The sequence below is a fragment of the Nyctereutes procyonoides genome, unplaced genomic scaffold, assembly GCF_905146905.1.
Source record: "Nyctereutes procyonoides isolate TBG_1078 unplaced genomic scaffold, NYPRO_anot_genome, whole genome shotgun sequence".
NCBI lineage: Eukaryota > Metazoa > Chordata > Mammalia > Carnivora > Canidae > Nyctereutes > Nyctereutes procyonoides.
The window spans coordinates 23,492,213-23,518,160 of NW_026575122.1; the positions used below are offsets into that span (position 1 = coordinate 23,492,213).

At 40.1% G+C, this 25,948-nt stretch overlaps 1 protein-coding gene across 1 annotated transcript in view; it reads left to right on the forward strand.

The window, feature by feature from the left end:
* Positions 1-17,289, forward strand: part of GNPTAB (N-acetylglucosamine-1-phosphate transferase subunits alpha and beta) — a 66,452-nt gene extending 49,163 nt beyond the window's left edge. The window contains exons 12-21 of the mRNA XM_055336239.1: positions 306-509; positions 1,127-2,232; positions 4,403-4,602; positions 4,849-5,068; positions 5,718-5,831; positions 7,278-7,363; positions 7,637-7,735; positions 10,445-10,612; positions 13,493-13,583; positions 15,848-17,289. Coding sequence (XP_055192214.1) covers positions 306-509; positions 1,127-2,232; positions 4,403-4,602; positions 4,849-5,068; positions 5,718-5,831; positions 7,278-7,363; positions 7,637-7,735; positions 10,445-10,612; positions 13,493-13,583; positions 15,848-15,925 — 2,366 coding nt within the window. The 3' untranslated portion in view covers positions 15,926-17,289. The remainder of the gene's footprint in view (positions 1-305; positions 510-1,126; positions 2,233-4,402; positions 4,603-4,848; positions 5,069-5,717; positions 5,832-7,277; positions 7,364-7,636; positions 7,736-10,444; positions 10,613-13,492; positions 13,584-15,847) is intronic.
* Positions 17,290-25,948: the final 8,659 nt, after the last annotated feature.

Sequence of the window (25,948 nt, forward strand, 5' to 3'; positions counted from 1 at the left end):
ATAATCTCCTCCTGCTTCCCTGCCCTCCACACGCACCCTTCCACGCACCCCCTGTGGGCAGGTCTGTACTTAGGGTTGTGCAGCTAATAAGTGCCAAGGCCTGGTCGGCCTGTGCCCAGCCTCTGGCAAGTGATGTTCCCTTTGCTCTCTTCCTAAGGTACGTGTAGTCTTATGCTAAAGACTGTTGTGAACCTTCTCTGACTGATGTGCAGGCCTCAATCCTGATAGCATTATTGAGAAAAGAGGACTATCCTTTTTTCAAGATGATTAGCACAGCAAGATTCTGTTTTCTCCTCCTTCTGCAGGTAACGGTGGTGGTAATCGCTATGCCGCAGGAGGTGGGGGGACTGGCAGCATTGGAATTGGACAGCCCTGGCAGTTTGGTGGAGGACTAAATAGTGTCTCTTACTGTAATCAAGGATGCGCAAATTCCTGGCTTGCGGATAAATTCTGTGACCAGGCTTGCAATGTCTTGTCCTGTGGATTTGATGCTGGCGACTGTGGGCAAGGTATGTTTATCACTGTGAAAAGATGCTTAGACTAAGGGGATCAAAGTCCTCGACAAGTAGAGGGAGGTTGGTGTGGCTTAATTATTCTCTCTGAGTCCCTCACCCAACCTTGCATCCAAACAAGTTGTAAGTGAAAAGTAAGAGAGGACACAGACCGTTCATAAAGATCAGTAGACACTAGAGCTGCATCTTTTCCTGTTACTGCTTCACTCGGACTTACTTTGTACTAAGCAGATGTACCTTCGTTGAAAATATATGGTAAAGGTTTAAGTCAGAAACAATAAGAAGAGACCACTAATAAAGGAATAGTTTGAATGCTGGATCTTGTTGATGGAAGTCATTTTGGCAGAAGGTTGTAGTTTTTCAAATGGACACAAAAGATGAAAGTTGATCAGTGGAATCTGCCATATCTCCGTAGTGAGTTAGACTCAGCATTCCCTGTTAATAGTGATTGCTTCAGATAATAAAATGAACCCCGTACCAGCCGCTCTTGTGTTAGAATGGTTGATTATTCTAAAGTCATTCTTAGAAAGTGAAAACTTAAACCCTAAGAATTAAAGAAAAAGGATGAGAAAATGCCTCGTTTTTAAAGTCATGTTTGTGTTTTTTTCCTCTAGATCATTTTCATGAATTGTATAAAGTAACTCTTCTCCCAAACCAGACTCACTATGTTATTCCAAAAGGTGAATGCCTGCCTTATTTCAGCTTTGCAGAAATAGCCAAACGAGGAATTGAAGGTGCCTACAGTGACAATCCAATAATTCGACATGCTTCTATTGCCAATAAGTGGAAGACCATCCACCTCATAATGCACAGTGGGATGAATGCAACCACAATACATTTTAATCTCACGTTTCAAAATACAAATGATGAGGAATTCAAAATCCAGATAACAGTAGAGGTTGACACAAGAGAGGAACCCAAAGTGAATTCTACAACCCAAAAGTCTTACCAAAATTTGGTTAGCCCCACATCACTTCTTCCAGAGGCGGAAATCCTATTTGAGGATGTTCCTGAAGAAAAACGCTTTCCAAAGTTCAAGAGGCATGATGTTAACACGACAGGAAGATTCCAAGTGGAGGTGAAAATTCCCCTGGTAAATATTTCACTCCTTCCCAAAGAGGCCCAGTTGAGTCTCCGTAACTTGGATTTGCAACTAGAACATGGAGACATCACTGTGAAAGGATACAACCTGTCCAAGTCAGCCTTGCTGAGATCATTTCTAAGGACCTCACCAGATGCTGAAATAAAAATAAATCAACCTATAATAATGGATGAAAGAAATGACAGTGTAGAGGCCCCACTAGGAAAACAGGTTCACAAAGACACCTTGCCGAACAGCTTGGGAACATCTGAAAGATTACAGAGGTCAACTTTTCCAGCAGTCACCATGAAAGTGAACAGCCACTACCAGAGTCGCAGTCTACCCCCAGACTTAGAAATCGAAGGAAAATCTAGATCTGAAATTCTGACCCCACATGTAAGAGCTGGAAGTGTTTCAAAAGAAAAACTGTTGTCTCAGATCGTTCCACCAGAAAGCCAGATGACAAAGGAGAAGCAAAGCACAGGGAAAGAACAAGAGAAAAACAAAATGGAGGAGAATGCAAACAATTACATAGATGTTAATGAAGTACTACCTGGAAGAAAGCTGCAGCACTACACAGACAGTTACCTGGGCTTTCTGCCGTGGGAGAAAAAGAAGTATTTCCAAGATCTTCTTGATGTAAGTTGTAAGTCACATCCAGCTTTATTCCTTTCCATGCTCGGGAAAAGTAAATAACTTTGTAAGTGATAATTATGTAGTAATAGGTACCATTTATTCATGACTTCCTGTGCCAACCATTAGACTAAATTTTTTTCTTGCATGGTTTTATTGTCCTAATACCCCTAACAATAAAAATACCATACGAAAAAAAATATCGTATGAGGTTACCTGCTATCATGATCCCATGTCACAGTTAAGAAGTAGCCTTAGTGCGAATGAGTAAAGGTGTTAACTAGGAGCATGCGTCAAGTAAGTGGTAGGACAGGGGTGGAATCCTGTCTTCACTTGGCATGTTGTGACTTCAAAGAAAGCTTTTATGTCTGTTGTGTGAGTCAGATCTGATAATTTTTCCAATTTTACTGATGAAAAAAAAAAAAACCCAAGGTGCAAATAAATTCATTAGCTTCCAGTGGAGCCAGGCCTCAAGGTTTAAGTGCTCACCCTCTGGTACCACGGTCTCCTTGGTGCTGCGGTGTCATCTGTACATCTGCCAAGTGCTGTCACAGGGCTTGCTGCAGGGGAAGGCGGCTCATGGAGCCTCAAAGGGCAAGCCTGGAGGACTGTGGGTGAATAATTGTAGCAACATGATAGGTGTCTCTTGAACTATGGGCAAGGAGTCCCAAGGGACAGCTCCTTACCTTTTCCTAGAGGTACTGGGGAAGGCATCCACGAGGAAGTGCCCTTTGAGCTGACCTGTGCAGAGTGTGTAGGAATTGACAGACCAGGACAAACCTGTGGTCTCGGCTGGATCAGGAATAGAGCACAGCCATGAGGAGGTGTCAGGCTGAGAGAAAGGAGGCCAAAGAGGGGAACGTATTTATCTCACTGTCTTTTGAAAGTATCTTATTGCCAACACAGTATTTGTTTACTAATTGCTAAGTGACGGACTATAGAGTTCTTGCCTGTGATGATTTCCTCACTTTCCCCCCTTTCATTACTTATTTTAAATTGCAAAAGTGTTTTAGGTTAGTAGTAACCATTGCAAGCAACCCAAAACATAAATAATATAAAAGGGAAAGATCTTCATCCTTTCTTCATCTTCCTACTTGAAATAATCACTATGAATAGTTTGGTGGGTATTTTTCCAGTATTTTTATATAGATATGTGAACATATGAACTATATAATATTTGTTTTGTAACAGTGAAATTACACTATACTCATTGCTCTGCAGTTGCCTCTTGATCTAGTAGAACATGAGCAAGCCCACGCTAGTGTCATTGTTTTTTAATAGCTGTATTTGTTTTGCAGTTACAAATAGTGTTGTGATAAATATTCTTCTATGTATAGCTTACTCTTGAGGAAGTTTTTACTTCTGTAGGTAGAATTGCTAGATTACAGGTAAATTTTACTGTGTCCTTCTAGAATGTTGTACCCTTCATACTCCACAGTGTATAAGAGTGCTTGTTTCTCCACAGGCTAACCAACAGTAATTAGTATCAATCTGTATATATATTTTTTAGCACATTGAGAAGCAAAAATATTTCATCTTTGTAAAGTGTGTTCATATATTTTGCTAATATTCTTTGCCCATTCACTCAGTTTTAGCTCTTACTGGTTTTGACAGGGTTCTTTACATTTTATAACACTATTATGGTAAAATAATCCTTTTTTTGTCCTTCTGTTCAGAACTCAAGTGCTTACTGATTTGATGTCACCAGTAGAAATAACGGATATTGAAAGTGCTATCTTAGTTAGTTAGTTGGTAGGCTCCACCCAATGTGGGGCCTGATCTCACAACCCTGAGATCAAGACCTGAGCCAAGATCAAGAGTCAGATGCTCAACCAACTGAGCCACCTAGGCACCCCTCTACCAAATGTATTTTTAAATAAATGTTCTAAATATTGCATTGAATTGGCTATGAAATCTCATGGTCGGTGACTAGCCCTTGAAGAATACCCTATAAATAGACCTCCATCACGCTGCAGTCATTCACAAGCCAATGTTGGTGATACTTTGACTGAAATACAGTTTAGTCCTGCTCTTAGGATCCTTAAAGTGACCAGTTAGTGCTATTTCATTTGCCACAGTTAGTGGCTCGTTACATAAAATAGTACCTTTATCTCTTGTTAACAAAATACTCTTGTGCACTAAATGTAATGCTGTGTTCGTGGAATTCTCTTTTTAGGAGGAAGAGTCACTGAAGACGCAGTTGGCATACAACACCGATGGCAAACACACTGGAAGGCAACTGAAAGATACATTTGCAGATTCCCTCCGATATGTAAATAAAATTCTGAACAGCAAGTTTGGATTCACATCTCGGAAAGTCCCTGCACACATGCCTCACATGATTGACCGGATAGTTATGCAAGAACTTCAAGATATGTAAGTCCTGCTTGTTGTTTCAGTTGCTTGCACATGCTCAGAGTCAGGTCTGCTTAAAATGGGCATCTTTACTGTGCCAGATGTATGGCTCTAACACTTGACAACTGATAAAACTGAAGGTATCGGCTGAATAAGAGGGAAAGAAAAGGATTCTGACCCCACAAATGTTGGAATATATTTAAACGTAGATTAATGTCTATATATATTATAAATATCCAGGGCTCACTCTATGTTATGTTTGCTCAGGTTCCCTGAAGAATTTGACAAGACATCATTTCACAAAGTGCGCCATTCTGAGGATATGCAGTTTGCCTTTTCATATTTTTATTATCTCATGAGTGCCATTCAGCCACTGAATGTATCTCAAGTTTTTGATGAAGTGGACACAGACCAATCTGGTGTCTTATCTGACAGAGAAATCCGAACCCTGGCTACCAGAATTCACGACCTGCCTTTAAGTTTGCAGGTGTTGTATTTTTTTCTCCTAAACTTTCTTTTCTTTCACATATGTCAGCATAATGCAGGTAAAAGTAATTTGTAATATTTAATGGGGGTGTTCACAACTAGTCCACTTTTAGTGCTGAATTAAAACCAAATTTGAGGTTCATATTTTATGAGATTACATTTTTAGGCTTTAAGTAGGCATTGCTATTGTATTATCTGGAGAAGAGCCAGACCATCCTGCATATAAGATTCTTGTGATGAGTTCTTTCAGGAGCTTTAGGTATGCCCCATGGAGCTGTGTCTCAGCCAGGCCTGGGTGGTTGCAAGGTCCCCTCGGTCACAGATCCTCTAGTCCCAGGAGTGAGAGACTTATTAATGGAGAGTGCTGAGATGTATCTAACTGCAAGGACTCCCGCCGGGGGATCCCCCTGACCGCCTTGTGTAAAACAGTGCCTCCCAGTCCATATGTTCTACTTTGAGATGAAGATGAAATATTTTTTGTATTATCTCATTCTGTTCTTTTTTGGAGTGTTTTTAAGAATCACATAGTCAAACTCTCTTTGAAGATAGTGTTTAAAGAAATTTTGGAGACTTCTACATACTTTTTATTTTTTAAAGCCACAGTTATTCCTTGTACGTAGAAGGTTTATCCTTTTATTTTGTTTTGTTAGGACTTAACAGGTCTGGAACACATGCTAATAAATTGCTCAAAAATGCTTCCTGCTAATATCACTCAGCTAAACAGTGTTCCACCAACTCAGGAAGCATACTATGATCCCAATCTGGTAAGTGGCATGAGTTTCTCTGTGTAAAAAGGAAGTATATCTTTATCAGGTGTTATTTACACCATTTCTGTATAGCACTTCAAACAGCAGAAGCAGGCCCTATATTTATGTCTTTGGTACACAGCAGTAGTCCAGATAATCCAGAGTCATTTCTGTCTTTTCTTTTCTCTAACCTAGCGGATGTTAAGCTGATATACTGAGATTAACTGCTAATATTCTATAACCAGACATCTGCTCACCAAGGACAGCAGAAGGTAGCCATGAGAGTACTTCAGAGAGTTTTGCTGGTGGCACAGCCAGTGTCCCCTCTCACTCAGGACTTCTCTTTCCCCCACCTGTGCTTCTGTATCTGTCCCTCACTGTCTGTCTTTCCTCCTCTAGTTTTCATTGTTTCTCTTTTATTTTATTTATTTATTTTTTGCTGTGTTTTTTTTTAATAAATTAATTTTTATTGGTGTTCAATTTACCAACATACAGAATAACACCCAGTGCTCATCCCGTCAAGTGTCCCCCTCCGTGCCCGTCACCCATTCACCCCCACCCCCCGCCCTCCTCCCCTTCCACCACCCCTAGTTCATTTCCCAGAGTTAGGAGTCTTTATGTTCTGTCTCCCTTTCTGATATCATTGTTTCTCTTTTAAACTGGGTTAAACTGGGTTCCTAGTAAGACTTTAGAGTTACCAAGCCCCTGCATTTATACAGAACTTGCAGAAGTGTGTTCTTTTCTAAGGAATGTGATGTACACAGAGAAAACTTGTATTTCTTGCCCTGTTACAGGCACAGTGAAGGACTATTGAGATTTTAGTTTTCTTTTGAAATGCATACATTTTTCTTCATTAGCGGAGTATTTAACATATGCCAGCTTTCTGGCATGAGATTTAGAATCAGCAAATATCCTTTGACTGTGAAGGATAAAGTAAAGGCTGCTTTCTAATGGTAATAAGTTAGTCTTGAGGCTCCTGCGAATAAACTGCTTGGAGCATGAGTACTAGTTATACTAGCAACATTAGGAAAGGAAGTGGCTTATGTTGCTTGGAGTAGGTGGAAATGCCTAGTTAACCTTATTCAGGTGAACTCTAGAAGGTATTGGCTTCATTACTGTAATTAACTGATTATACCTAGGATAAAGTATTTTCTAATAAGACTGACAAGTGAGCTTATGAGCATCACGTATTGTTAGAGTTTGTTAGAAATTTCTTTCTGAAAAAAAATGCTACCAGTAGCTTAGGAGACTTTTAACATGCAGTGTTTGTGTGATTAAAATAAAAATTTATTTACAAAAACAGGCAATTAGCCAGGAAAAATTTGATTTTTTTCAAATACTGCATTAAAGTATTTGTCTTGATTACAGAGTCTTTGGTCTCCCCCTTAAATTTTGCACTGAGGTCAGTGCTTCACCTGCCCTACCCTAGTCTTGGCCTGATGCAATGTCTCTATTTTCTCACAGCCACCAGTCACTAAGAGTCTAGTGACCAACTGTAAGCCAGTAACTGATAAAATCCACAAAGCATATAAAGACAAAAACAAATATAGGTAAGTAGTGCAAACTTTCTTTGTTTAGTTTAAGAATAATTATAAGAATCTGGCATCTTCATAATTTTACAATAGTTTATCTCTTAAGCTTTCTTTTTAAATTTATGTGAGATTGTTTTCTTTAGTAATACCGAAAGATTAAGTCCTTCTCAGGACGTTGACTGTTGAAGTTTTATAAAATACTTATCTCAAAAAAAAAAATACTTATCTCAATGAAACTGCTTTTATTTCCACATAAATATTTACACTCCTTAAATATGTTTTGATAATTAGGTTTGAAATCATGGGAGAAGAAGAAATTGCTTTTAAAATGATTCGTACCAATGTTTCTCATGTGGTTGGCCAGTTGGATGATATAAGAAAAAACCCCAGGTACTTTTTTTTTTTAACCAATAAACTTTACTTTTTTGAGTGCTTTTAGAAGTTACAGCAAAATTGAACAGAAAATACAGAGAAAACCCATAACTTTAAGAAGTGATCCTTAATCATGCAAATAAACATGCAAAAAGGCAGCACGAATCAAGGAAAGGAAGTGGCTTATGTTGCTTGGAGCAGGTGGAAATGCCTAATAGTGAGGTAGTGTCAGTGTCTGAGCTAGAGATGGGAGCTGTGAGTTTGGAGAAGGTTCCCCCAGGCACAGGGGCTAGCATGGACTTCCAGGAATCTGGTGACAGGAGCTGTTCACTGAGGTCAAGGGGTGACTCCACCATGGGGAGTGAGGCTAGATAGCTGGGACTCTCCTAGCATTCTTAAGAAGGTGCTTCCAGAAAAGTTGTTTTGGTGATTAGACTTCGCAATTCAAAGCAAAGTCCATTATTAGCTTCTGAAGAAAAAGAAATGCTCTCATAAATGTGAAAATTAATCCAGTAAAGTGCAGGCATTCTTTGGGGCTGAATAAATGTTCAGGTTTATGTAAGCCTTGAAAATTTCCAACCTGGCCCCGTAACAGTTGCCTGGGATAGTTTGATAAAATTAGTTAAAAATCTGCATTTTTGAGTTTTGAACTTTAGTGGGAAATAGATATTTGATGGGTTTCCTAGAAAAAAAGACTTTGGCATATAAAATTGAATATTTTTCATCTGAGTCTTTTAAGTGCCTTTTAAGTCTTCAGTTTTTATGTCCTCATTTATTATGATTTTAATGATAAATGATCAGAAATGTAAAATTTCTAGACAGGTAAAGCCATGGTATTTTTTTTTTCTAAAATTCATTCCTGTTTGGTAGTGGGATGGGGAGAAATTGGAATTTGAAGATAAATGGAAACATCTTTCATGCTTAGTGTATTCAATAATTCAGTAAAATACTTTATTTCCTATAAAATATTTCCCACAAATGAAGCAAACAATAAACCATTATAATTAATAGTCACTCTGCTTCAGCTCTCTATACCTGCTGTTCCCTCTGCCTGGAATGCCCTGCCCTAATTTTTAAAAATAACTTTAAAAAGCAATTTCAATACTTGCTTTTTGCTTCCCCCATTTTTTTTTGATGTGCTCTCCCATTTAGTTATCTGTAGTAATGGCATGTGGGAGTTTGTAGTTTTCAGTTGTACCTTGTCCTTTACCTCTTGGTGCCAGTTCAGAAGTTATGGGGTTAGAAAATTTGTAGACCTTCATGGTACCTAAACGGACAGGGATTGACCAGAAGGACCCCTGGCAAGCCAGGCTGTGTCTTTTGGGCCCAGCTAGCTCCTGTGACCTTGCACAGATCTTATTAACTCTCAGCTGTTTTACTTTTATGGGTGCTCACCCTAAGTCAGGAGTGGAAACCTGTGTTCTAACCGACTAAACCTTTAAGGACAGGTTCGCCGCCATTCGCAAGGAACTTGGCATTGCTTTTCCCTCCGACTATTAGTCTCTGCCTCTCCTCTTCAGATAGAGGTAGGGCACCACAGTGGTTGGAGATGTCCCTGCAAACACAGCTGTGCTCTAGCACAGAAACGGATCACCCCTTTGTATGTGCGGTGTGCTCACCGCCCCCCCCCCCGCCATTCTTTTTTTTCTTTTTAAAGATCTTTATTTATTTGAGAGATAGCACATGCTCATGACTAGGGGTGGGAGGTAGAGGAACAAGCAGACTCCATCCCGTGACCTTGAGATCATGACCTAAGAGCAGAAATCAAGGTCAGATGCTTAACTGACCGAACCACCCAGGTGCCCCTGTGCCCCATTCTTACATCAGTCACCATGAAGAGGATTCACATCACAGTCAGAAGCTGCCTCTGCGGGAGGGAGTGGGCTTGCCTCCCCTTGAACTTCAAAAGTGGGGTTATTCCTGCATACTGATTTAATGGGCCCTCAGTTTAGTGACTTCACCTTGAAAGGAACTTGAAACAGTAGGGAAGTAAGACTGTCATCTGGTTTTTGCCAGAACTCCAGCAGCTTGGTTGGAAACATAAGAAGAGGTCACTGAACTCATAGAATCCACAGCTGTAAGGCACCATCTTTATCTCACTTATCTACATCACTATTCTTTTTTTTTTTTTAAGATTTTATTTATTTATTCATGAGAGAGACAGACAGAGAGAGAGAGAGAGAGAGAGAGAGAGAGAGACTGAGAGAGGCAGAGACACAGGCAGAGGGAGAAGCAGGCTCCATGCAGGGAGCCCGATGTGGGACTTGATCCCAGGACTCCAGGATCACACCCTGGGCCAAAGGCAGGCACCAAACTGCTGAGCCACCCAGGGATCCCCTGCATCACTATTCTTAATAATGTAACTGTATAGAACTTGGTTTTCATTGTTTACTAATACCTCCCTGGCTGCCAACAAAATGCTCTCATCAATAAACTGCATTTATTAAACACTTAATTGGGGACATGCTAAACAGAAATCATTAATTTATTCCAACAGCTAGAAGACACTTTTAAGATTATCTTCCCTAGTTCTTTTTGTTTTACAGGTGAGGAATATCCAAAGAAAAATTTTATAGAACATTATTCCCCCTAGAGAGTCGTATCAACCCATGCAACAACATGGAACAGGAGGCCATTTAAAATATATTTGGAAGCTACATTTCTTGTTTTATGATGTCAAGATCATTCTCACACTAACTAATAACCATGGATCTCTGTTAATTCTAGGAAGTTTGTTTGCCTGAATGACAACATAGACCATAATCATAAAGATGCCCAGACAGTGAAAGCTGTTCTCAGGGACTTCTATGAATCCATGTTCCCCATACCATCCCAGTTTGAACTGCCAAGAGAGTATCGAAACCGTTTCCTTCACATGCATGAGCTGCAGGAGTGGTAAGGGCTCACGTTCACGTGTGTGTGTATAAGAGTGATGAACTCCTGTAATGTGTTATTTGATCTAGAATTACTTTATAAAAATATGCCTAAAAGTTTTTATTTGAGCTTGCTGGCCAAGCACATCTGCCAAGCCTCACTCATTGCCATCAGAATAGCGACTGTGTTTCTTACATACCTGCTACCTGGCAGGAGAGCATGGTAAGAGCAGGTGAGGCAGCTGTAAGTGGTAAATGCAGCCTAATTTCCAACCTTGCATATATTCCACCGCAACCTAAAGCTGCTTCATAATATCTCCTTCATGTCTTATTTTACTGCCATTTACCCCAGCCAGGTGCTAGGAATACACAGAGACAGAGGAGTGTGGGACCAGGCTCTGGGGTGCTCATGGCCCCTTCAGAGCGATAGGCTGCAGGCAGACAGCTGTAGTGTCAAGTGCTGTGGCAGGATCTGTGCTAGCGGGGTGTGGATGAGGGAACAGCTAATTGTTAGGGGAGGGCGGCATGGGGACTTGGTTTTCAGTTGTGAAAAGGACTTTTCCAGGTAGAAAAGAGCGTTCCTGATAGAAGAAATGGCCTGTACAAAACAAAACACAGGACTGGGAAGGAGAGTGTGTGGAGAGAAAAGGAGACATTGTGAAGAGCTTGTGTCTGAATTAGACTTTTTCTTTGGAACATGGGGCGCCCCCAGGAGAAATTTTGTTTAGGTGTTTGCAGTGATCAGACTTCATGATTTGGAAAGATAGCAGTGTGGAGTTGGAGTGGTGAGGAGTTGTTTGGAGTGAGGCGGTGTCGTCTGGAAACTGGAGGCAGAGAGACAAGTTCTAAGCATTTCAGTAGCTCTGACACAGTCAGGATGTGACCAAGGACAGAGCTCAGAGAATAAGGAGAATGGAGTAGATGGAATTGAGACACACTGTAGAGGAAATTAGTGACCTTAGTGGCTCAAACTCTTGGGTATCTTGGGGTTGGGTGAGACAATCAGTATGTATGTTGTTAATAGCTATATATATTTTTATTTTCAGAAGAAGTTATTACTGTGTGTCTTGTCTTCTAGGAACAGCTTCTAATCATTTTCACTTTCCTTTAGCTCAAAGGAAAAAGATCTCTGGATGAGTTCAAGTGTTAACTCCCCAAGTCTAGTTTGTGACTACATTTATCTTCAGGGGTTCAATCGAATAAGAAAGAAGTGGGCTTATGATTAGTTTGAGAGCACTTTGATTTCTGTGTTGTACAGATGAGTGAGGTGTAATTCCCTGGGGGCTTCAGTTTCTTTGTCCTGCTCAGCTTCTGTGTCCTCTCTCACTGCAGGGCCACCAACACCTCCCTACCTTCTAGAAACTTTACTTTTCTCTTTCCTTTCATGCCATTGTGCTCTTGAGTCCCTGTCACCTTTCTCTGGTGTCCCTAGAGGCCATCTTCCTGTTCCCTTTCCTTGGGGCTAGCACTCACTATGCAGGAGAGCTGTCTGGTATGCTCTTCTCTCCTGATAGAACGTAGGCTGTCTTCAGGGGCGTAGATGATGTCCTACCCTTCTCTGAGTCCACACTGCCTTTCGCGCACATAGGAGGCACCCCATGGATGAGTGGCTTGGGGAACCTCCAGCTATCCTAAGGTTCTGTGGTTGCTGTACGACTCATTAGCTGTGTTACAGCCTGTGGCTTCTTAGCTGTTTAAAAATTACATACAGATTCTGAATGGCACCCTAGGCATTAGACTGGCTGTGCTGCTTGTGATCCGATTATGAGACACAGGAAGTGCTGGAAGCAAACACAGAGGTACCATTATCAATCTAGGACTTGGAACGGAGACATCCACCATAAGACGAGCTCTACATGAGAATCCAGAACTCAGCACAGAGGCCTGAACTGATAGTTACTAGCGTATCTTCCAAGCCTTAGTTAAGCATATAGTTCGTCTTCATGGTAAATCATATTTCCAAGTTACAGATGAGGAAACTGCTCTATTGCCACCTCGAACCCCAATATCCTATCTTCACATCCACTTGATTCTACTTAGATTAGGTCTCTGTTGCCTGTTGTCTTTCATTCTCACTGGTCTTTATTACGTTCTCATACCCAGACTAACGTGACTGCCTGCCTTATCACCTTGGTCCCCTGACGTGCATCCTTCAGATGGCCACCATATTCACCCAGTTGTCCACACACACCCACACTTGCCATTCTATGTGCTTTCCCAGTGGAGTATTATGTCCAAACCCCACTGCATATTTTCCAGAATACCTGCACTTTCTGCCCACCTGCCTCGCCATGGCCTAGCTCTCTTCCTTCTGCCCCCCCCGGGCAGATTCTGTTCAGTTCTGCAGGACTCTCTCTGCCTTATTCAGCTAAATGCTTCCATTTCAGGTCCCCCACCCCACTTCGAGGTTTAAATGAAATGTCACCAATGCTGAGGTGCTTTCCTCATGTCTCTGTTTTTCCATAAGACTTTGCTTTTGATGGTACGTTTTTTGGTCCATCTTGTGTGGTGGCTAGTTGTTTGCATGTCAGTGACTCTCAGGCTTATAAACAGTTTACAGCAAGAACTTCTTGTTCATCTGTCTGTATCCACAGGAAGTGTTGGTCAAGTGACTGTGAAGAAATGGATATGAAAGAAAGTGTATTTTTGTTTAAATGTGAGACATAATTTTCTTTTGAAGTCCTCTCCTCTGCCCGGGTAACTCTGACACTTCAAATATACTACTTACCATGACCTAATGAAAAATCTGAACTCACATTGGAAATGTACATTGTATTAACATTTTCATGTTGCCTCCACACAATGTTTTCGTGTTTTGTGACTTTTTGCTAACCTAGTATATAAATAATTCTAATGCAGTGAAACTGCACAGAACTGCATATTTGCTTCTTTCTCTGAACAGGAGAGCATATCGAGACAAACTGAAGTTTTGGACTCATTGTGTACTAGCAACATTGATTATGTTTACTGTATTCTCATTTTTTGCTGAACAGGTAAGTGGTATATATTTCATGTGGGGATCAAACAGTATTTTTTAATATAAGAGTATCTAATTCGTTTAGAAAGTGATATAAATTGGGCAGCCCGGGTGGCTCAGCGGTATAGTGCTGCCTTCAGCCCAGGGTGTGATCCTGGGGTCCCGGGATCGAGTCCCACATCAGGCTCCCTGCATGGAGCCTGCTTCTCCCTCTGCCTGTGTCTCTGCACCTCTCTCTCTCTCTCTCTCTCTCTCTCTCTCTCTCTGTGTCTCTCATGAATAAATAAATGAAATCTTTAAAAAAAAGTGATATAAATTCACAAGAAAATTTTAATTTCTTCTTTTGGCTTATAACTAAGATGTCAGTATGTCAGACATAGCTCATAATATTCAGACAGCAAACATAATATCCTTTTATTCATTTTTCTTCTAGATGCACCACCAGTATTCTTTTTACCTGGCACTCAGTAGATTAACTTGTAGACGTCAAGCTAAAACTGAAAACCTCTAAGTATTTCTAACCAAAAACTATCTAGAATCCTCACCTCATACTGATTTTGCATGGGTTTCCAATTTTTTTCTTTCTTGTAACCTTTATAAAAGTGACTGCAGTGTGTTCAGACCTCCCACTATTCTGTGGACAGTGCTCATTATGCTCACGTTTCTCCCAATTACATTTCCTTTGAGTTGTTGGAACTTCTCTCCATACAGGTGCATATACAACCTCCTTCAGGTGAAGTCCCAGAAGTAGAAGGGAGGTTTGTGAGGTAAAAAGAAAGGGATCAGAGAATCTTTATTTGGTCTGATGAGAAAGGAGTGAAGACAGGAGGGAACCATGTCTGGGCTGATCTGACCTGGGGCAAGCCTCCATTTGAAGGGACTGTTGAGTGGAGCTTTTCCAGCTGTCACGGAAAACTCACACTGAGTTTACCTAAACTGAGAAGAAGGAAGAGGCTGAAGTATTGAAACTTTAGAATTAGCAGGGCCTGGGCTTCCTGCTATAAATGGAAAGAAATGAGCAAATGGGAGATTGGGCAGGTGAGCAGGACTGCAATTTAATCTTTATCCTCTTCCCAGCAAATATCAGTCTCGTGTTTGATATTTGTTGCGATTATTCATGGCTGGTAAAGCCATCCCTGCTCCGGAGCAGAGAGGTCCAGCGAGGAATGAGGAGTCAGCTGTGTGCCGCCCGCCAAGGGGGGAAGAGGAGGCACCCAGGCTGGAAGCAGCGGCTGGCAGTGGGGGGGAAGGAATCAGAGGGCCAGTCTTTCATCTGCATTACTTATACAGTAGAGGATAGGGAACCAGAGAGGCAGAAGGCAGGAGAAAAGGAGGGAAGAATAAACCCTAACCCTCTCTTCTCTCTGTCCCCTTGCTCTTTACCTATGGGAATCAAATCTTTAACCTCAACCCTGCTTGCCCTGAATCAGCCAGCACTGCCCCTTCCTCTGCCCCAGTCCCAGCTCATTGTTTGTCTGTATGTGGGTGAAACCCTGCTTCCCCCTTGAGATGGAGTAGACAGTATGATCCCAAACTGAAACCATAAAGAACACGTTTGTTGTTCTCACTGACACTCTGTCATAACAGCAGTCAGGTTTCCTATTTCAAATGTGTCATGGATAAACCATTTCTGTGAGAAACAAGTGTTTATCCAAATTGTAAGGTAGTAGTTACAAAGTAATCTTTTGCATGACAACCCATGTCATAAATTAGGTGTTACCTATATTTTCAAATGATTATTGCTGTGTTTAAATACAGGGGGAAAGTAGTGACAGGATCTTAATACAAAGGTTTTTTTTTTATTTTTAATTCTGTCTTATATATGTAGTCACTTTCAAATTGAGGGGAATGTTGATTTCATGCAGAAGCCTAATTACAAAGGGCTAGAGTTAAGTAGCAGAGCTACCTTCCAGATGTAATAGCTAAACAGAGGCAGTTTCCTTCAATATAAAGACTTGAGAAATAGGTGTCTTGAAAATAAATATGCTTGGTAATCACTGTGTAAAAATTTGTAGATATAGGTTTTTTAAAAAGTGAAGCATGGGCCAAAATAATTTTTATCCTTGTGGGTTTAAATATTTTGTGGGCACATATATAGGCATATCGACCCTATAACAAAAGTCGTGAGTAGCTGTTTTATTTTGGAGAGAATGATGGAGACTTATTTACTCTGATTTTTTTATGTAGAAGACTGTGGAAATGATTAAGGTCATAGGACTCAAAGTTTAAAGTTTGTTAACATGGAGAATTAAAATTTATTTTCTGTCTTTAATTATCTAGTTAATTGCGCTTAAGCGGAAGATACTTCCTAGAAGGAGGATACAGAAAGAAGCTAGTCCCGACCGAATCAGGGTATAGATCTTCATTTGAAAATCATCTACCTCAGCATTCACGGAGCATTTTAAAACTTGGCATCAGAGAGATGTCTTCGTGGTGTGATACTTAGCCAGCCTGGCCTGCAGAAGGAAAAGCATCCAGTACAGTACTTGTTTTGTGGCCTGAATACAGCTGACTGGCCAGGAATTGTTTAACCAAGACATGGAAAACTTGTGTGTTGAGCAGCTCTGATCTGATTTCACTTTTAAAGCATTTGCTTGTGGACCCATCATTCTTTTAATGAAAAGTCTGACAAGAGAGCTGCTAAGTTCCCCTAAGCAACCATTGCCAACTAACTTTCACATGAGAAGCCTAGGCCAGCTTGGGAGCCATTGCTAAGAGACCCCAGTCTTTGCATTCCAAAGACTTGTGCTGCAGTTTTACATTTTTGGTTTTTTGTTTTGTTTTGGTTTGGTTTTTTTCCAGTTCTCACTTTTAAATAAGTAGCTACTAAGTTAACTATTTACCCTTACTTCTGAAAATAATGACTTGGGATACCTAAACATGTTTTTATAGATGTTATTTAAATAATGCAACAATACCACCTTCTATTGGCAATACCTAAATTATGGATTTTATTAACATTTAAGACCATAAGTGGTCAGCTACTGATGAGATCAGTCACTGACATCTGATGCATTTTGTGCTTTACTTCAGCCCCTAAGAATGTGATTTCATGCAGAGGCCTAATTACAAAGGGCTAGAGTTAAGTAGCAAAGCTACCTTCCAGATGTAATTAATTATGTTTTGGAAATGTACATATTCAAACAGAAGTGCCTCATTTTAGAAATGAGTAGTGCTGATGATACTTGTCACATTACAGTGGTGTCTTTTTTAATAGTATATTCTAGTAGCTAGCTCTTCCAACTGGTTTCATATAATGCAGGGGTCAGCAAACTTCATGTAAAAAGCCACATAGTAAATATTTGCAGGCCACATGTATCTCTGTTGCATATTCTTTATTGTTTACTTTTAGTGGTTTTTTTTTTTTTAACCTTTAAAAATGTCAAAAGCCAAGTTTAGCTTGCAGCTATACAAAAACAGGCCACCACCTGGATCTGGCCCACAGGCCATTGTTTGCTGACCACTGGGATAGAGAATTCATATTTCTATGTATGAGTAAGCTGTGATGTTCAACTATATTTTATTTATATGATTATATGGTGGATTTCTGGAGATTAGATTCCATAAGTCCTTTTTGAACTCTAACAGGTGTTTTAGATCATGATCTCAACAGTATTGTTTCAAAACCTATTTTGTAAAAAGAACTTGTAAATACTTTGTGCTATAAGAGTTATGTATTTCAAAATGTGATGAAGTCTCATAAAAACTTACATTTTGTCTGATGCTTTGTTTTTTAACTCTTTGAGGAATGAATTTATTGTTATCCGGATTCTACAATCACTTGAGGGCTTGTACAGTGGAAAATAAATGGGAAGTAATGTAAGGGGAGGATAGTACTAGAACACACTGGAGAATGTCATGGGGGAAAATAAGTTGTAAATAGGATTTATCATATGGTAAAAGTTTAGGAGGTATCTGGGTGTCATTCTAAATTGAAGAATTTATTATAGAAAAGTTATAAAGAAATGAACATTTGGGTGTGTTGGACATTTCTGTGGTTAGATCTTTGTCTTTGACTTATTTCACTTCCATACTGTTGCAAATGGCAAGATTTCATTTCAAGAGCTGAGTAATATTGCATTTTATATATATGTGTACACACACACAAAATACATTATCTTTATCCATTCATCAGTCAGTGGACATTTGGGCACTTTCCATAGTTTGGCTATTGTAAATACCAGGGTGCACACACCTTCGAATCTATATTTTTATATCCTTTGAGTAAATACCTAGTAGTGCCATTGCTGTGTCATAGGGTAGTTCTATTTTTAACTTCTTGAGGAACCTCCATACTGTTTTGATGAGGTGGTATATTTATACAATGGAATACTATTCAGCCATAAAAAGAAGGAAATCTTGCCTAAAGTATAAGTATTATGCTAAATCAGAAAAAGACAAATACCATGTGATGTTACTTATGTGTTGAACGTGGAAAAGAAAACCCTTCAGGTACAGAGAACAGACAGGTGGTTATCAGAGAGGAAGTGGGTTTGGTGGGTGAAAAGGGTGAAGGGAGTCAATTATATGATGACAGATAGTAACTGGACTTCTTGTCACTTTGTAGTATATGTAAATATCAAATTATACATCTGAAACTAATATTATCTGCCAAATTTATTTGAGACTTTAGGCAATAAAACCCCGAAGCCTTTGTTTGCAAAACCTTAGATACAAGTGGTAAAATATATGATCAAAAATAGGAAAAAAAAAATTGGGGCATCTGGGTAGCTCAGTTGGTTAAGCCTCTGACTCTTGATTTTGGCTGAGGTCATCCTCTCAGGATTGTGAGATCGTGCCCTACACTGAGATCCATGCTGGGGATGGAGCCTGCCTAAGACTCTCTTCCTCTGCCCCATCCCGTATTCCCTTAAAGAAAAAAAAAAAAAGGAAAAGAATTGCAGAGTGATAGGAAATCAAGGCAGGTACAAAATCAAAAAATATTTAAAAATTATCCAGGGGAAAATCCATATATGTACACAAAGAATGAAATAATACTCCAAATTTTACTATATTACTGTTGGTAGTGAGATTATTAGTGAATTTCATTTCCTTCATCAATTATTTATCTTCTAAAAATTGTTTTACAATGAATATTACTTTAAAATAACAATCTAACAAATTTTAGGTAAAATTATAATGACCCATATTAAGTTTTTAGTGGAAAGTAGAATGCTTTTTATTAGCTAACCAAGGGAAAGCTAACTTTGAAAATCCATAAAATGCCCTTGGTTCCATATTAAGAGACTTTGTGTGATGAAACAGTCATTTAAATTCTCGTGGTTTTGTTTAGTTGGATAAGGATTAAAATTTGAAACTTAGGAATACAGATGAGTTTTCATTTGGAGCTAGAAAAGCCAAAAGATGATATTATCTAATCTTGATTATTCATGGGGCCAATAATTCATTCATATCTTTCGTGTCTTATTTCCTTTCTGTTTTTTACATCTTTAAGTTTCCTAACATTTGAGAAAATAAGGCATTGGTGTTAGTAAGTCACCAGATGGAGAGGTTGAACTGTTCTTGTATATGTAGCAAATCAAGTTAGTGGGCCCCTACTCTAGTCAGTATGAGAATGACCTGAAGAATTATTTAAAATGCAGATTCCCAGTCCTCACCCACAGAATTAATTTGGTAGGCCTTACTTGGGGTCTAGGAATATGCATTTTAACACCCCTTTCCCAACCTTCAAATACCACATGTCTCCACTTCATCTGCAAGTGATCCTGACACAGGCTGGATCCATGAACCACACCTCGAGGTGTGGCCCATGAACCACACCTCGAGAAACTTATTTGAAGCCATGTGTATGTATGAAAACATTTAGAGAAAGAGTAGAAATTGAGAACTAAGTGAAACCAAGTCCTGGGGACCTCCAGCATCTGAGGGTACACTGAAGAAGAGGAGTTAACAAAGATACTGAAAAACTGCCAGAATGATAAGGGGATAGCAAGAGACTGTACAGCTATAGAAGCCAAAGGAAGCCAACGAGGGAGGGAAAAAATGGTTAATATTTTGACTTGCTGAGAAGTGAGATGAGGACCAGAGAAAATGCATTTGATTTATCAACATGGAGGTCACTGGTCACCATAGAGTCAGCATCATTTCAAAGTAGAAAGGACCAAAGGTGGTTTAGGGTGGTTCAATGGGTCTACCGAAGCAAAGGAATTTGAGGCACCAAGCTTAGATGATTCTAGAATTCTGACTGCTAAGAGGAAGACACAGGGGAGCAATAGTCTGTTTGGAAATAAGGCCCAGGAAGTTTTTAAGTTATGAGATATTATTTATAAACGTTAATGGGAGGGATAAAACAGAAAGGAAGGGAAAGCATGGAAAAATGCAAGATTCTTAGAGGACAAGAGGCTGTGAACACAGAACATAGGAAGAGGGAAGAATGGACTCAGGTGCAGGTAGGTTGTAGCTTTGATGGGAGAAGTTTCAGGGGTTTCAGAGTGAACTACTCCCTCAGGAAAACAGAGGAGGAATGTTAAATGTGAAGGGGAAGTGTTAGTGTGGAAGGTTGAGTAGAGTAGAAAAGGCTGGGCACAGTTGAGTTGTCACAGGGAAATGGGAAAATTTGGGGCAATGTTGAGGGTACAAATGAGGCTGAAACTCAGAAATAAAAGGTTGACAAATTTGTTTCTTTGGGTAATTTTCTCCAGGGGCATCGGAGCAAGGGTAGGCAGCACAGAGGAGGACAGCTGAGTGTCTGCAGAAATAACATTTTACCAGATATATGCAGTCAAACTACAGGTTCTTATTTGCACAAGATTGGCTGAAATGATGGAAACTGAATCAAAGGCAAGAGGGGGCTCATTGAGAAGGGAAAAGTAAAATGGTAATGGGTTGAAAGTCTGCATGAGACTGGCATGTGGTTATAGGGTGAACAGATGAGACTGAGCTGGAAAGGTGGGAGGTACTGGTTTGAAAGTAGGATCCCTAACAGGAATTGTCAGGCTGGAGCAGCATCAGGTGTGGTCATAAGAGTTGGGGGACTGTAGGGGCAGGCCATTTTAGATAAAGACCTTGAACTGAGAGGCCAAAGGATGAGGGCAAGAATTGGGGTGAGAGGACTGTGCCAAATACCATGCGCTCAGTAGAGAATGGGAGACCGAGGAGATGTTAAGGATGCTTAGGACATCTCCCTAGAAGATTAACTTTCTAAATTATGTTTTTCTAACTGACTGCAAAAATACCAACTAGTTATATATAATCTTGTCCCCTTCAAACCTTCTAAGGAGGCTCCTTTGTCTTGGTGAGTGGAATTACAGGGTGGATACAACAGAAACATGAGTAAGTTGTGTTGTTTACAGAAGAAAAGTACTGGAGTGATCCAAAAGGGAAGATCCAGGGCAACAGGAAGAAGGAAAAATAGGGGAGAGCTGTATGGGAGAGAGAGAGAGAGAGAGAGAGAGAGAGAGAAACTGTGAGCAGCCATGAGGCTCTCTTATGGAGACTTGGAAGGAAAAAGCTAGACGGTCTTATTACAAGACCGTCTAGGAAGTCATTCAGTTTTATGTGCAACGTGTCACCTCCCTAAAGTTAATGGAATCATATCACTTGCCTGTTACAGGCAAAATTGGATGGGACAATGTGAGAAACTGGTCTCGACTATGAGGGCACTGACTACCCCAGGGCCCTTCTTAAACCAGTCTATGCAAGCAGTCTTCCTCATTAAGTAACTGTGGATGTCTTAGAACTTTTTGAGAAATACTTAAAGAATCAGAAATGCCTTGTGACATTTTTTATCTTCTAACTATTTTATTTGAGAGAAAGGGAGAGGGAGAAGTGGGGAGCAGGGACCCCGACTCAGGGCTTGATCCCAGGGCCCAGGATAATGACCTGAGCTGGAGGCAGATGCTTAACCAACTGAGCCACCCAAGTGCCCCTAATTATTTTCTGAAAAAAACCTATTTTCTATCCCTAAGTCCCTAGTAAAATATTCCAACTCTAATTTTTGTGATTAAAATTAAAATTTTCTATGTTAATTAATTAATTAATTAATTAATTAATATGTCTGGCACTGGTAGTATTCATATACTCAGGAAATGGTATACCAGTGACAACACACACCTCTTATAATATTAGTAATGGTGGTAACTTATGTTTACTAAGTACTTGCTATTTGCTATTGAGTGCTTACTAAGTTTTTATGCCTTATTTCACTTTTTAAAATCCAAATTTCTAGGGTCCCTGGGTGGCTCAGCTAGATAAGCATCTGCCTTGGGCTCAGGTCATGATCCCTGGATCCTGGGATCAAGCCCTGTGTGGGGCTCCGTGCTCAGCGGGGTGTCTGCTGTTCCCTTGCTCTCTACCCCTCCCCCTGCTCACTCTCTCCATCTCTTAAATAAATAAAATCTTAAAAAAAAAAAACCTCTAAATTTCTATGAGATAAATACTTTTATGCCCCCTACATTAGTGAAGAAGGAAACAGGAGAACAGGCTTAGACAGGTCAAGTAATTTGCTGTAGGTCTTATGGTAAATGGCAGAGCCTAATTTAATTTTGTTCTGCATTTTCATGTCATGTTTTAAGCCATTTTTATGAGTTTCTCTTTGATTAACATCATGCTTGCTGTTAGGTGTCAACCTGTGAGTTTCTAGGTGATAAACTGTGAGCAGAAATACCGTATGCCCCCTCAGGGTTAGCCCATCAAGCCTCCTGCCCGCCGCTCCCCCGTAGTGGTTTCCCGTGCAACTGGCTGGTATAGAGATGGCCGCTCTGATGGCTGTGGAGCCCGTAGGCTGAAGATGGAAGCATTTCCATCAGCCTGAGTCTGCACACACCTATTTATTCTCCCAGTACTGTTAGAGGAGAAATAAACTTTTTTGAGTCATGAGACATGCTTGGTTTTATCTGTTACAGTAACAGTCTACCCTAGCTAATGTACACTTTGTTAGACAAATTTCAGTTATGTGCTTCCAAGTCATCCAGCATTGTATTTGGTTGCATTCCACAGTCACTTAACCAAATACATTTGCCCACACTGCAGCAGAGATACAGAGAGGTGCAAAATATAAAGGAGAGGCTTGTGAGAGCTTATTTGCAGAGATGGCTACAATAATGCTGTTTCTGTCTGCACAGATTTATGCTGCTCCACCCATCAAGAGGCTGAATTTATTTCTCCACTCTGTGAAGTGGGGCTTGGCCATTTGAATAACTTTGGCACATGGGACAAACGCAGAGGTTTGAAAATGATCGTGCTTTGGGGCTTGCTCTCTTTTGGCTTCACCTGGAACCCAGATACCATGATGCGAATGGGCTTGAACTAGCTTCTTGGAGAACTCACTCTGAGGAAAACTGAAACACCCCAGCCAACAGCCTGCATGCCCCCAAATACTATAGCATAAACCCAAACTGGATATGCACCACGGGATATATACATGGAATATAAAAGAATGTAGAAAAAAGCATTATTAAGGTCACTACATAAAGATTAAAGTTTCAACTGACAGAAAGATGAATAAATGCTAAATTTGTATGCACCTAATTAATTTCAAAATATAAAAGTCAAAAATTGATAGCACCATAAGGGAACACTTAACAAATCCACTATCAGACTGGAAGATTTTAACACATGACCAATAACTCCTCAGTTATTCCTAGGCCACGGAGACAAAGATATCACCAAAGTCATAAAAGATTTGAATGACACAATTAGTAAACTTGATTAGATGGACAAACCTAGAACTGAGCACCTCCAAATTAGAGCTTACCCATTCTTATCAAGCACACACAGAATAATTTTTTAAGTGGCCCTTGTACTAAATCATAAAGCAAGTGGTAACACATTTAATATCATAGGTGTGATCCAGATTACAGGGTATCAAGTTAGAATATTTTAATTAAAAAGATAAAATTGAAGAACTACATTTGTCTAAAAGTCTAAAAACACATTAACTCAGGAGTCAAAGAAGAACTCATTTAATAAGGCTGGCTAATGGTTTATCTTATTAATTCTTTCAAAAAACCAACTCCTGTTTTTGTTAATCTGTTCCACAGTTCTTCTGGTCTCTATTTCATTGAGTTCTGCTCAAATCTTTATTCTGCTCTTCCTCTACTGGGTCTAGGATCTATTTGCTGTTTTTATTCCAGCTCCTTTAGGTGCAAGGTTAGCTTTTGTATTTGAGTTCTTTCCAGTTTTTGGATGGAAGCTTGTATTGCAATGTATTTCCCCCTCAGGACTGCTTTTGCTATATCCCAAAGATTTTGAATGGTTGTATCTTCATTCTCATTAATTTCCATGAATCTTTTTAATTCTTCTCTAATTTCCTGGTTGACCCTTTTAGCAAGATGACATCTTTTAGCAGGATGGTCCTTAACCTCCACGTGTTTGAAATCCTTCCAAACTTCTTCTTGTGATTTAGTTCTAATTTCAAAGCATTATGGTCTGAAAATATGCAGGGGATGATCCCAATCTTTTGGTATTGGTTAAGACCTGATTTGTGACCCAGTATGTGGTCTATTCTGGAGAAAGTTCCATGTGCACTTGAGAAGAATGTGTTCAGCTGCCTTTGGATGTAAAGTTCTGTAAATATCTGTGAAATCCATCTAATCCAGTGTATCATTTAAAGCTCTTGTTTCTTTGGAGATGCTGTGCTTAGAATATCTGTCGATTGTAGAAAGTGCTACATTGAAGTCACCAAGTATAAGTGTATTATTATCTAAGTATGTCTTAACTTTGGTTATTAATTGATTTAAATATTTGGCAGCTCCCACATTCGGGGCATAAATATTCATGATTGTTAGGTCCTCATGTTGGATAGACCCTTTAAGTATGATATAGTGTTCCTCTTCATCTCTCACTACAGTCTTCGGGATAAACTTTAGTTTATCTGATATAAGGATGGCTAACCCTGCTTTCTTTTGAGGACCATTTGAATGGTACATGGTTCTCCAACCTTTTATTTTCAGGTTGTAGGTGTCCTTCTGTCTAAAATGAGTCTCTTGTAGACAGCAAATAGATGGGTCCTGCTTTTTTATCCAGTCTGAAACCCTGCGCCTTTTGATGGGGTCATTAAGCCCATTCACGTTCAGAGTTACTATTGAAAGATATGAGTTTAGTGTCATCATGATACCTATTCAGTCCCTGTTTTTTGTGGATGGTTCCCTTGGACTTCCTCTTTCTTTTACAGAGTCCCCCTTAGTATTTCTTGCAGAGCTGGTTTGGAGGTCACATATTCTTTCAGTTCCTGCCTGTCTTGGAAACTCTTTATCTCTCCTTCTATTGTGAATGAGATCCTTGCTGGATAAAGTATTCTTGGCTGCATGTTCTTCTCATTTAGGACCCTGAACATATCCTGCCAGCCCTTTCTGGCCTGCCAGGTCTCTGTGGAGAGGTCTGTTGTTACCCCAATACTTCTCCCCATGAAAGTCAGGGATTTCTTGTCTCTTGCTGCTTTAAGGATCTTCTCTTTATCTTTGGAATTGGCAAGTTTCACTATTAAATGTCAAGGTGTTGAGCGGTTTTTATTGATTTTAGGGGGAGGGGAATCTCTCTATGTCCTTGATCTGAATGCCTGTTTCCCTCCCCAAATTAGGGAAGTTCTCAGCTATGATTTGCTCAAATACATATTCTGGACCTCTGTCCCTTTCGGCACCCTCGGGAACCCCAATTAAGCGTAGATTTTTCCTTCTGAGGCTGTCATTTATTTCCCTTAACCTATCCTCATGATCTTTTAATAGTTTCCCTCCTTGCCATCAACTTGTCTTCTATGTCACTCACTCGTTCTTCCCAGGGGCACTGGGAAGTTCACCTGAGAGTTCACTCGTCTCTTGAATCCTTTATACTTTTTTCTAGAGCCACCAGTAGCTTTATAATAGTGCTTCTGAATTGGCTTTCTGACATTGAATTGTAATCCAAATTTTGTAACTGTGTGGGAGAGAGGACTGTTCTGATTCTTTCTTTTGTGGTGAGTTTTTCTTTCTAGTCATTTTGCTCAGTGCAGAGTGGCCAAAAACAAGTTGTACTGGGATAAAGGAGAAAAATAGAGAAGAGAAAAAAGAAAAGAAAAAAAAAGAGAAAAGAAAAAAAGGGGGAGAAGCAAACAGAAAACAAAAAACAAGGAGGAGTATCCTCTGATTCTATATACTGTAAATACCCCTTCCAACCGTGATAGAAGCGCGAACTCTTCTCACTGTAGCATTCCCTTCTCACTGTAGACTTCCCCTGGAACTTTCCAGTGCTGCTTGGTCAATAACTTGCTTTTCCCTTGTCCCTCTAGCTGGTCTTCTGGGGAAGGGGCCCGCCGTGCTGATTCTCAGCTGTCAGCACTTGGGGGGAGCTGCTCAGCCCCCTGCCTGCAGGCTCAGTGAAAGTTGTTTAACCTGTTTATCCTGTGAGGCCACTGTGAGGCTCAGTGGGGGTTGTTTATCCTGTGAG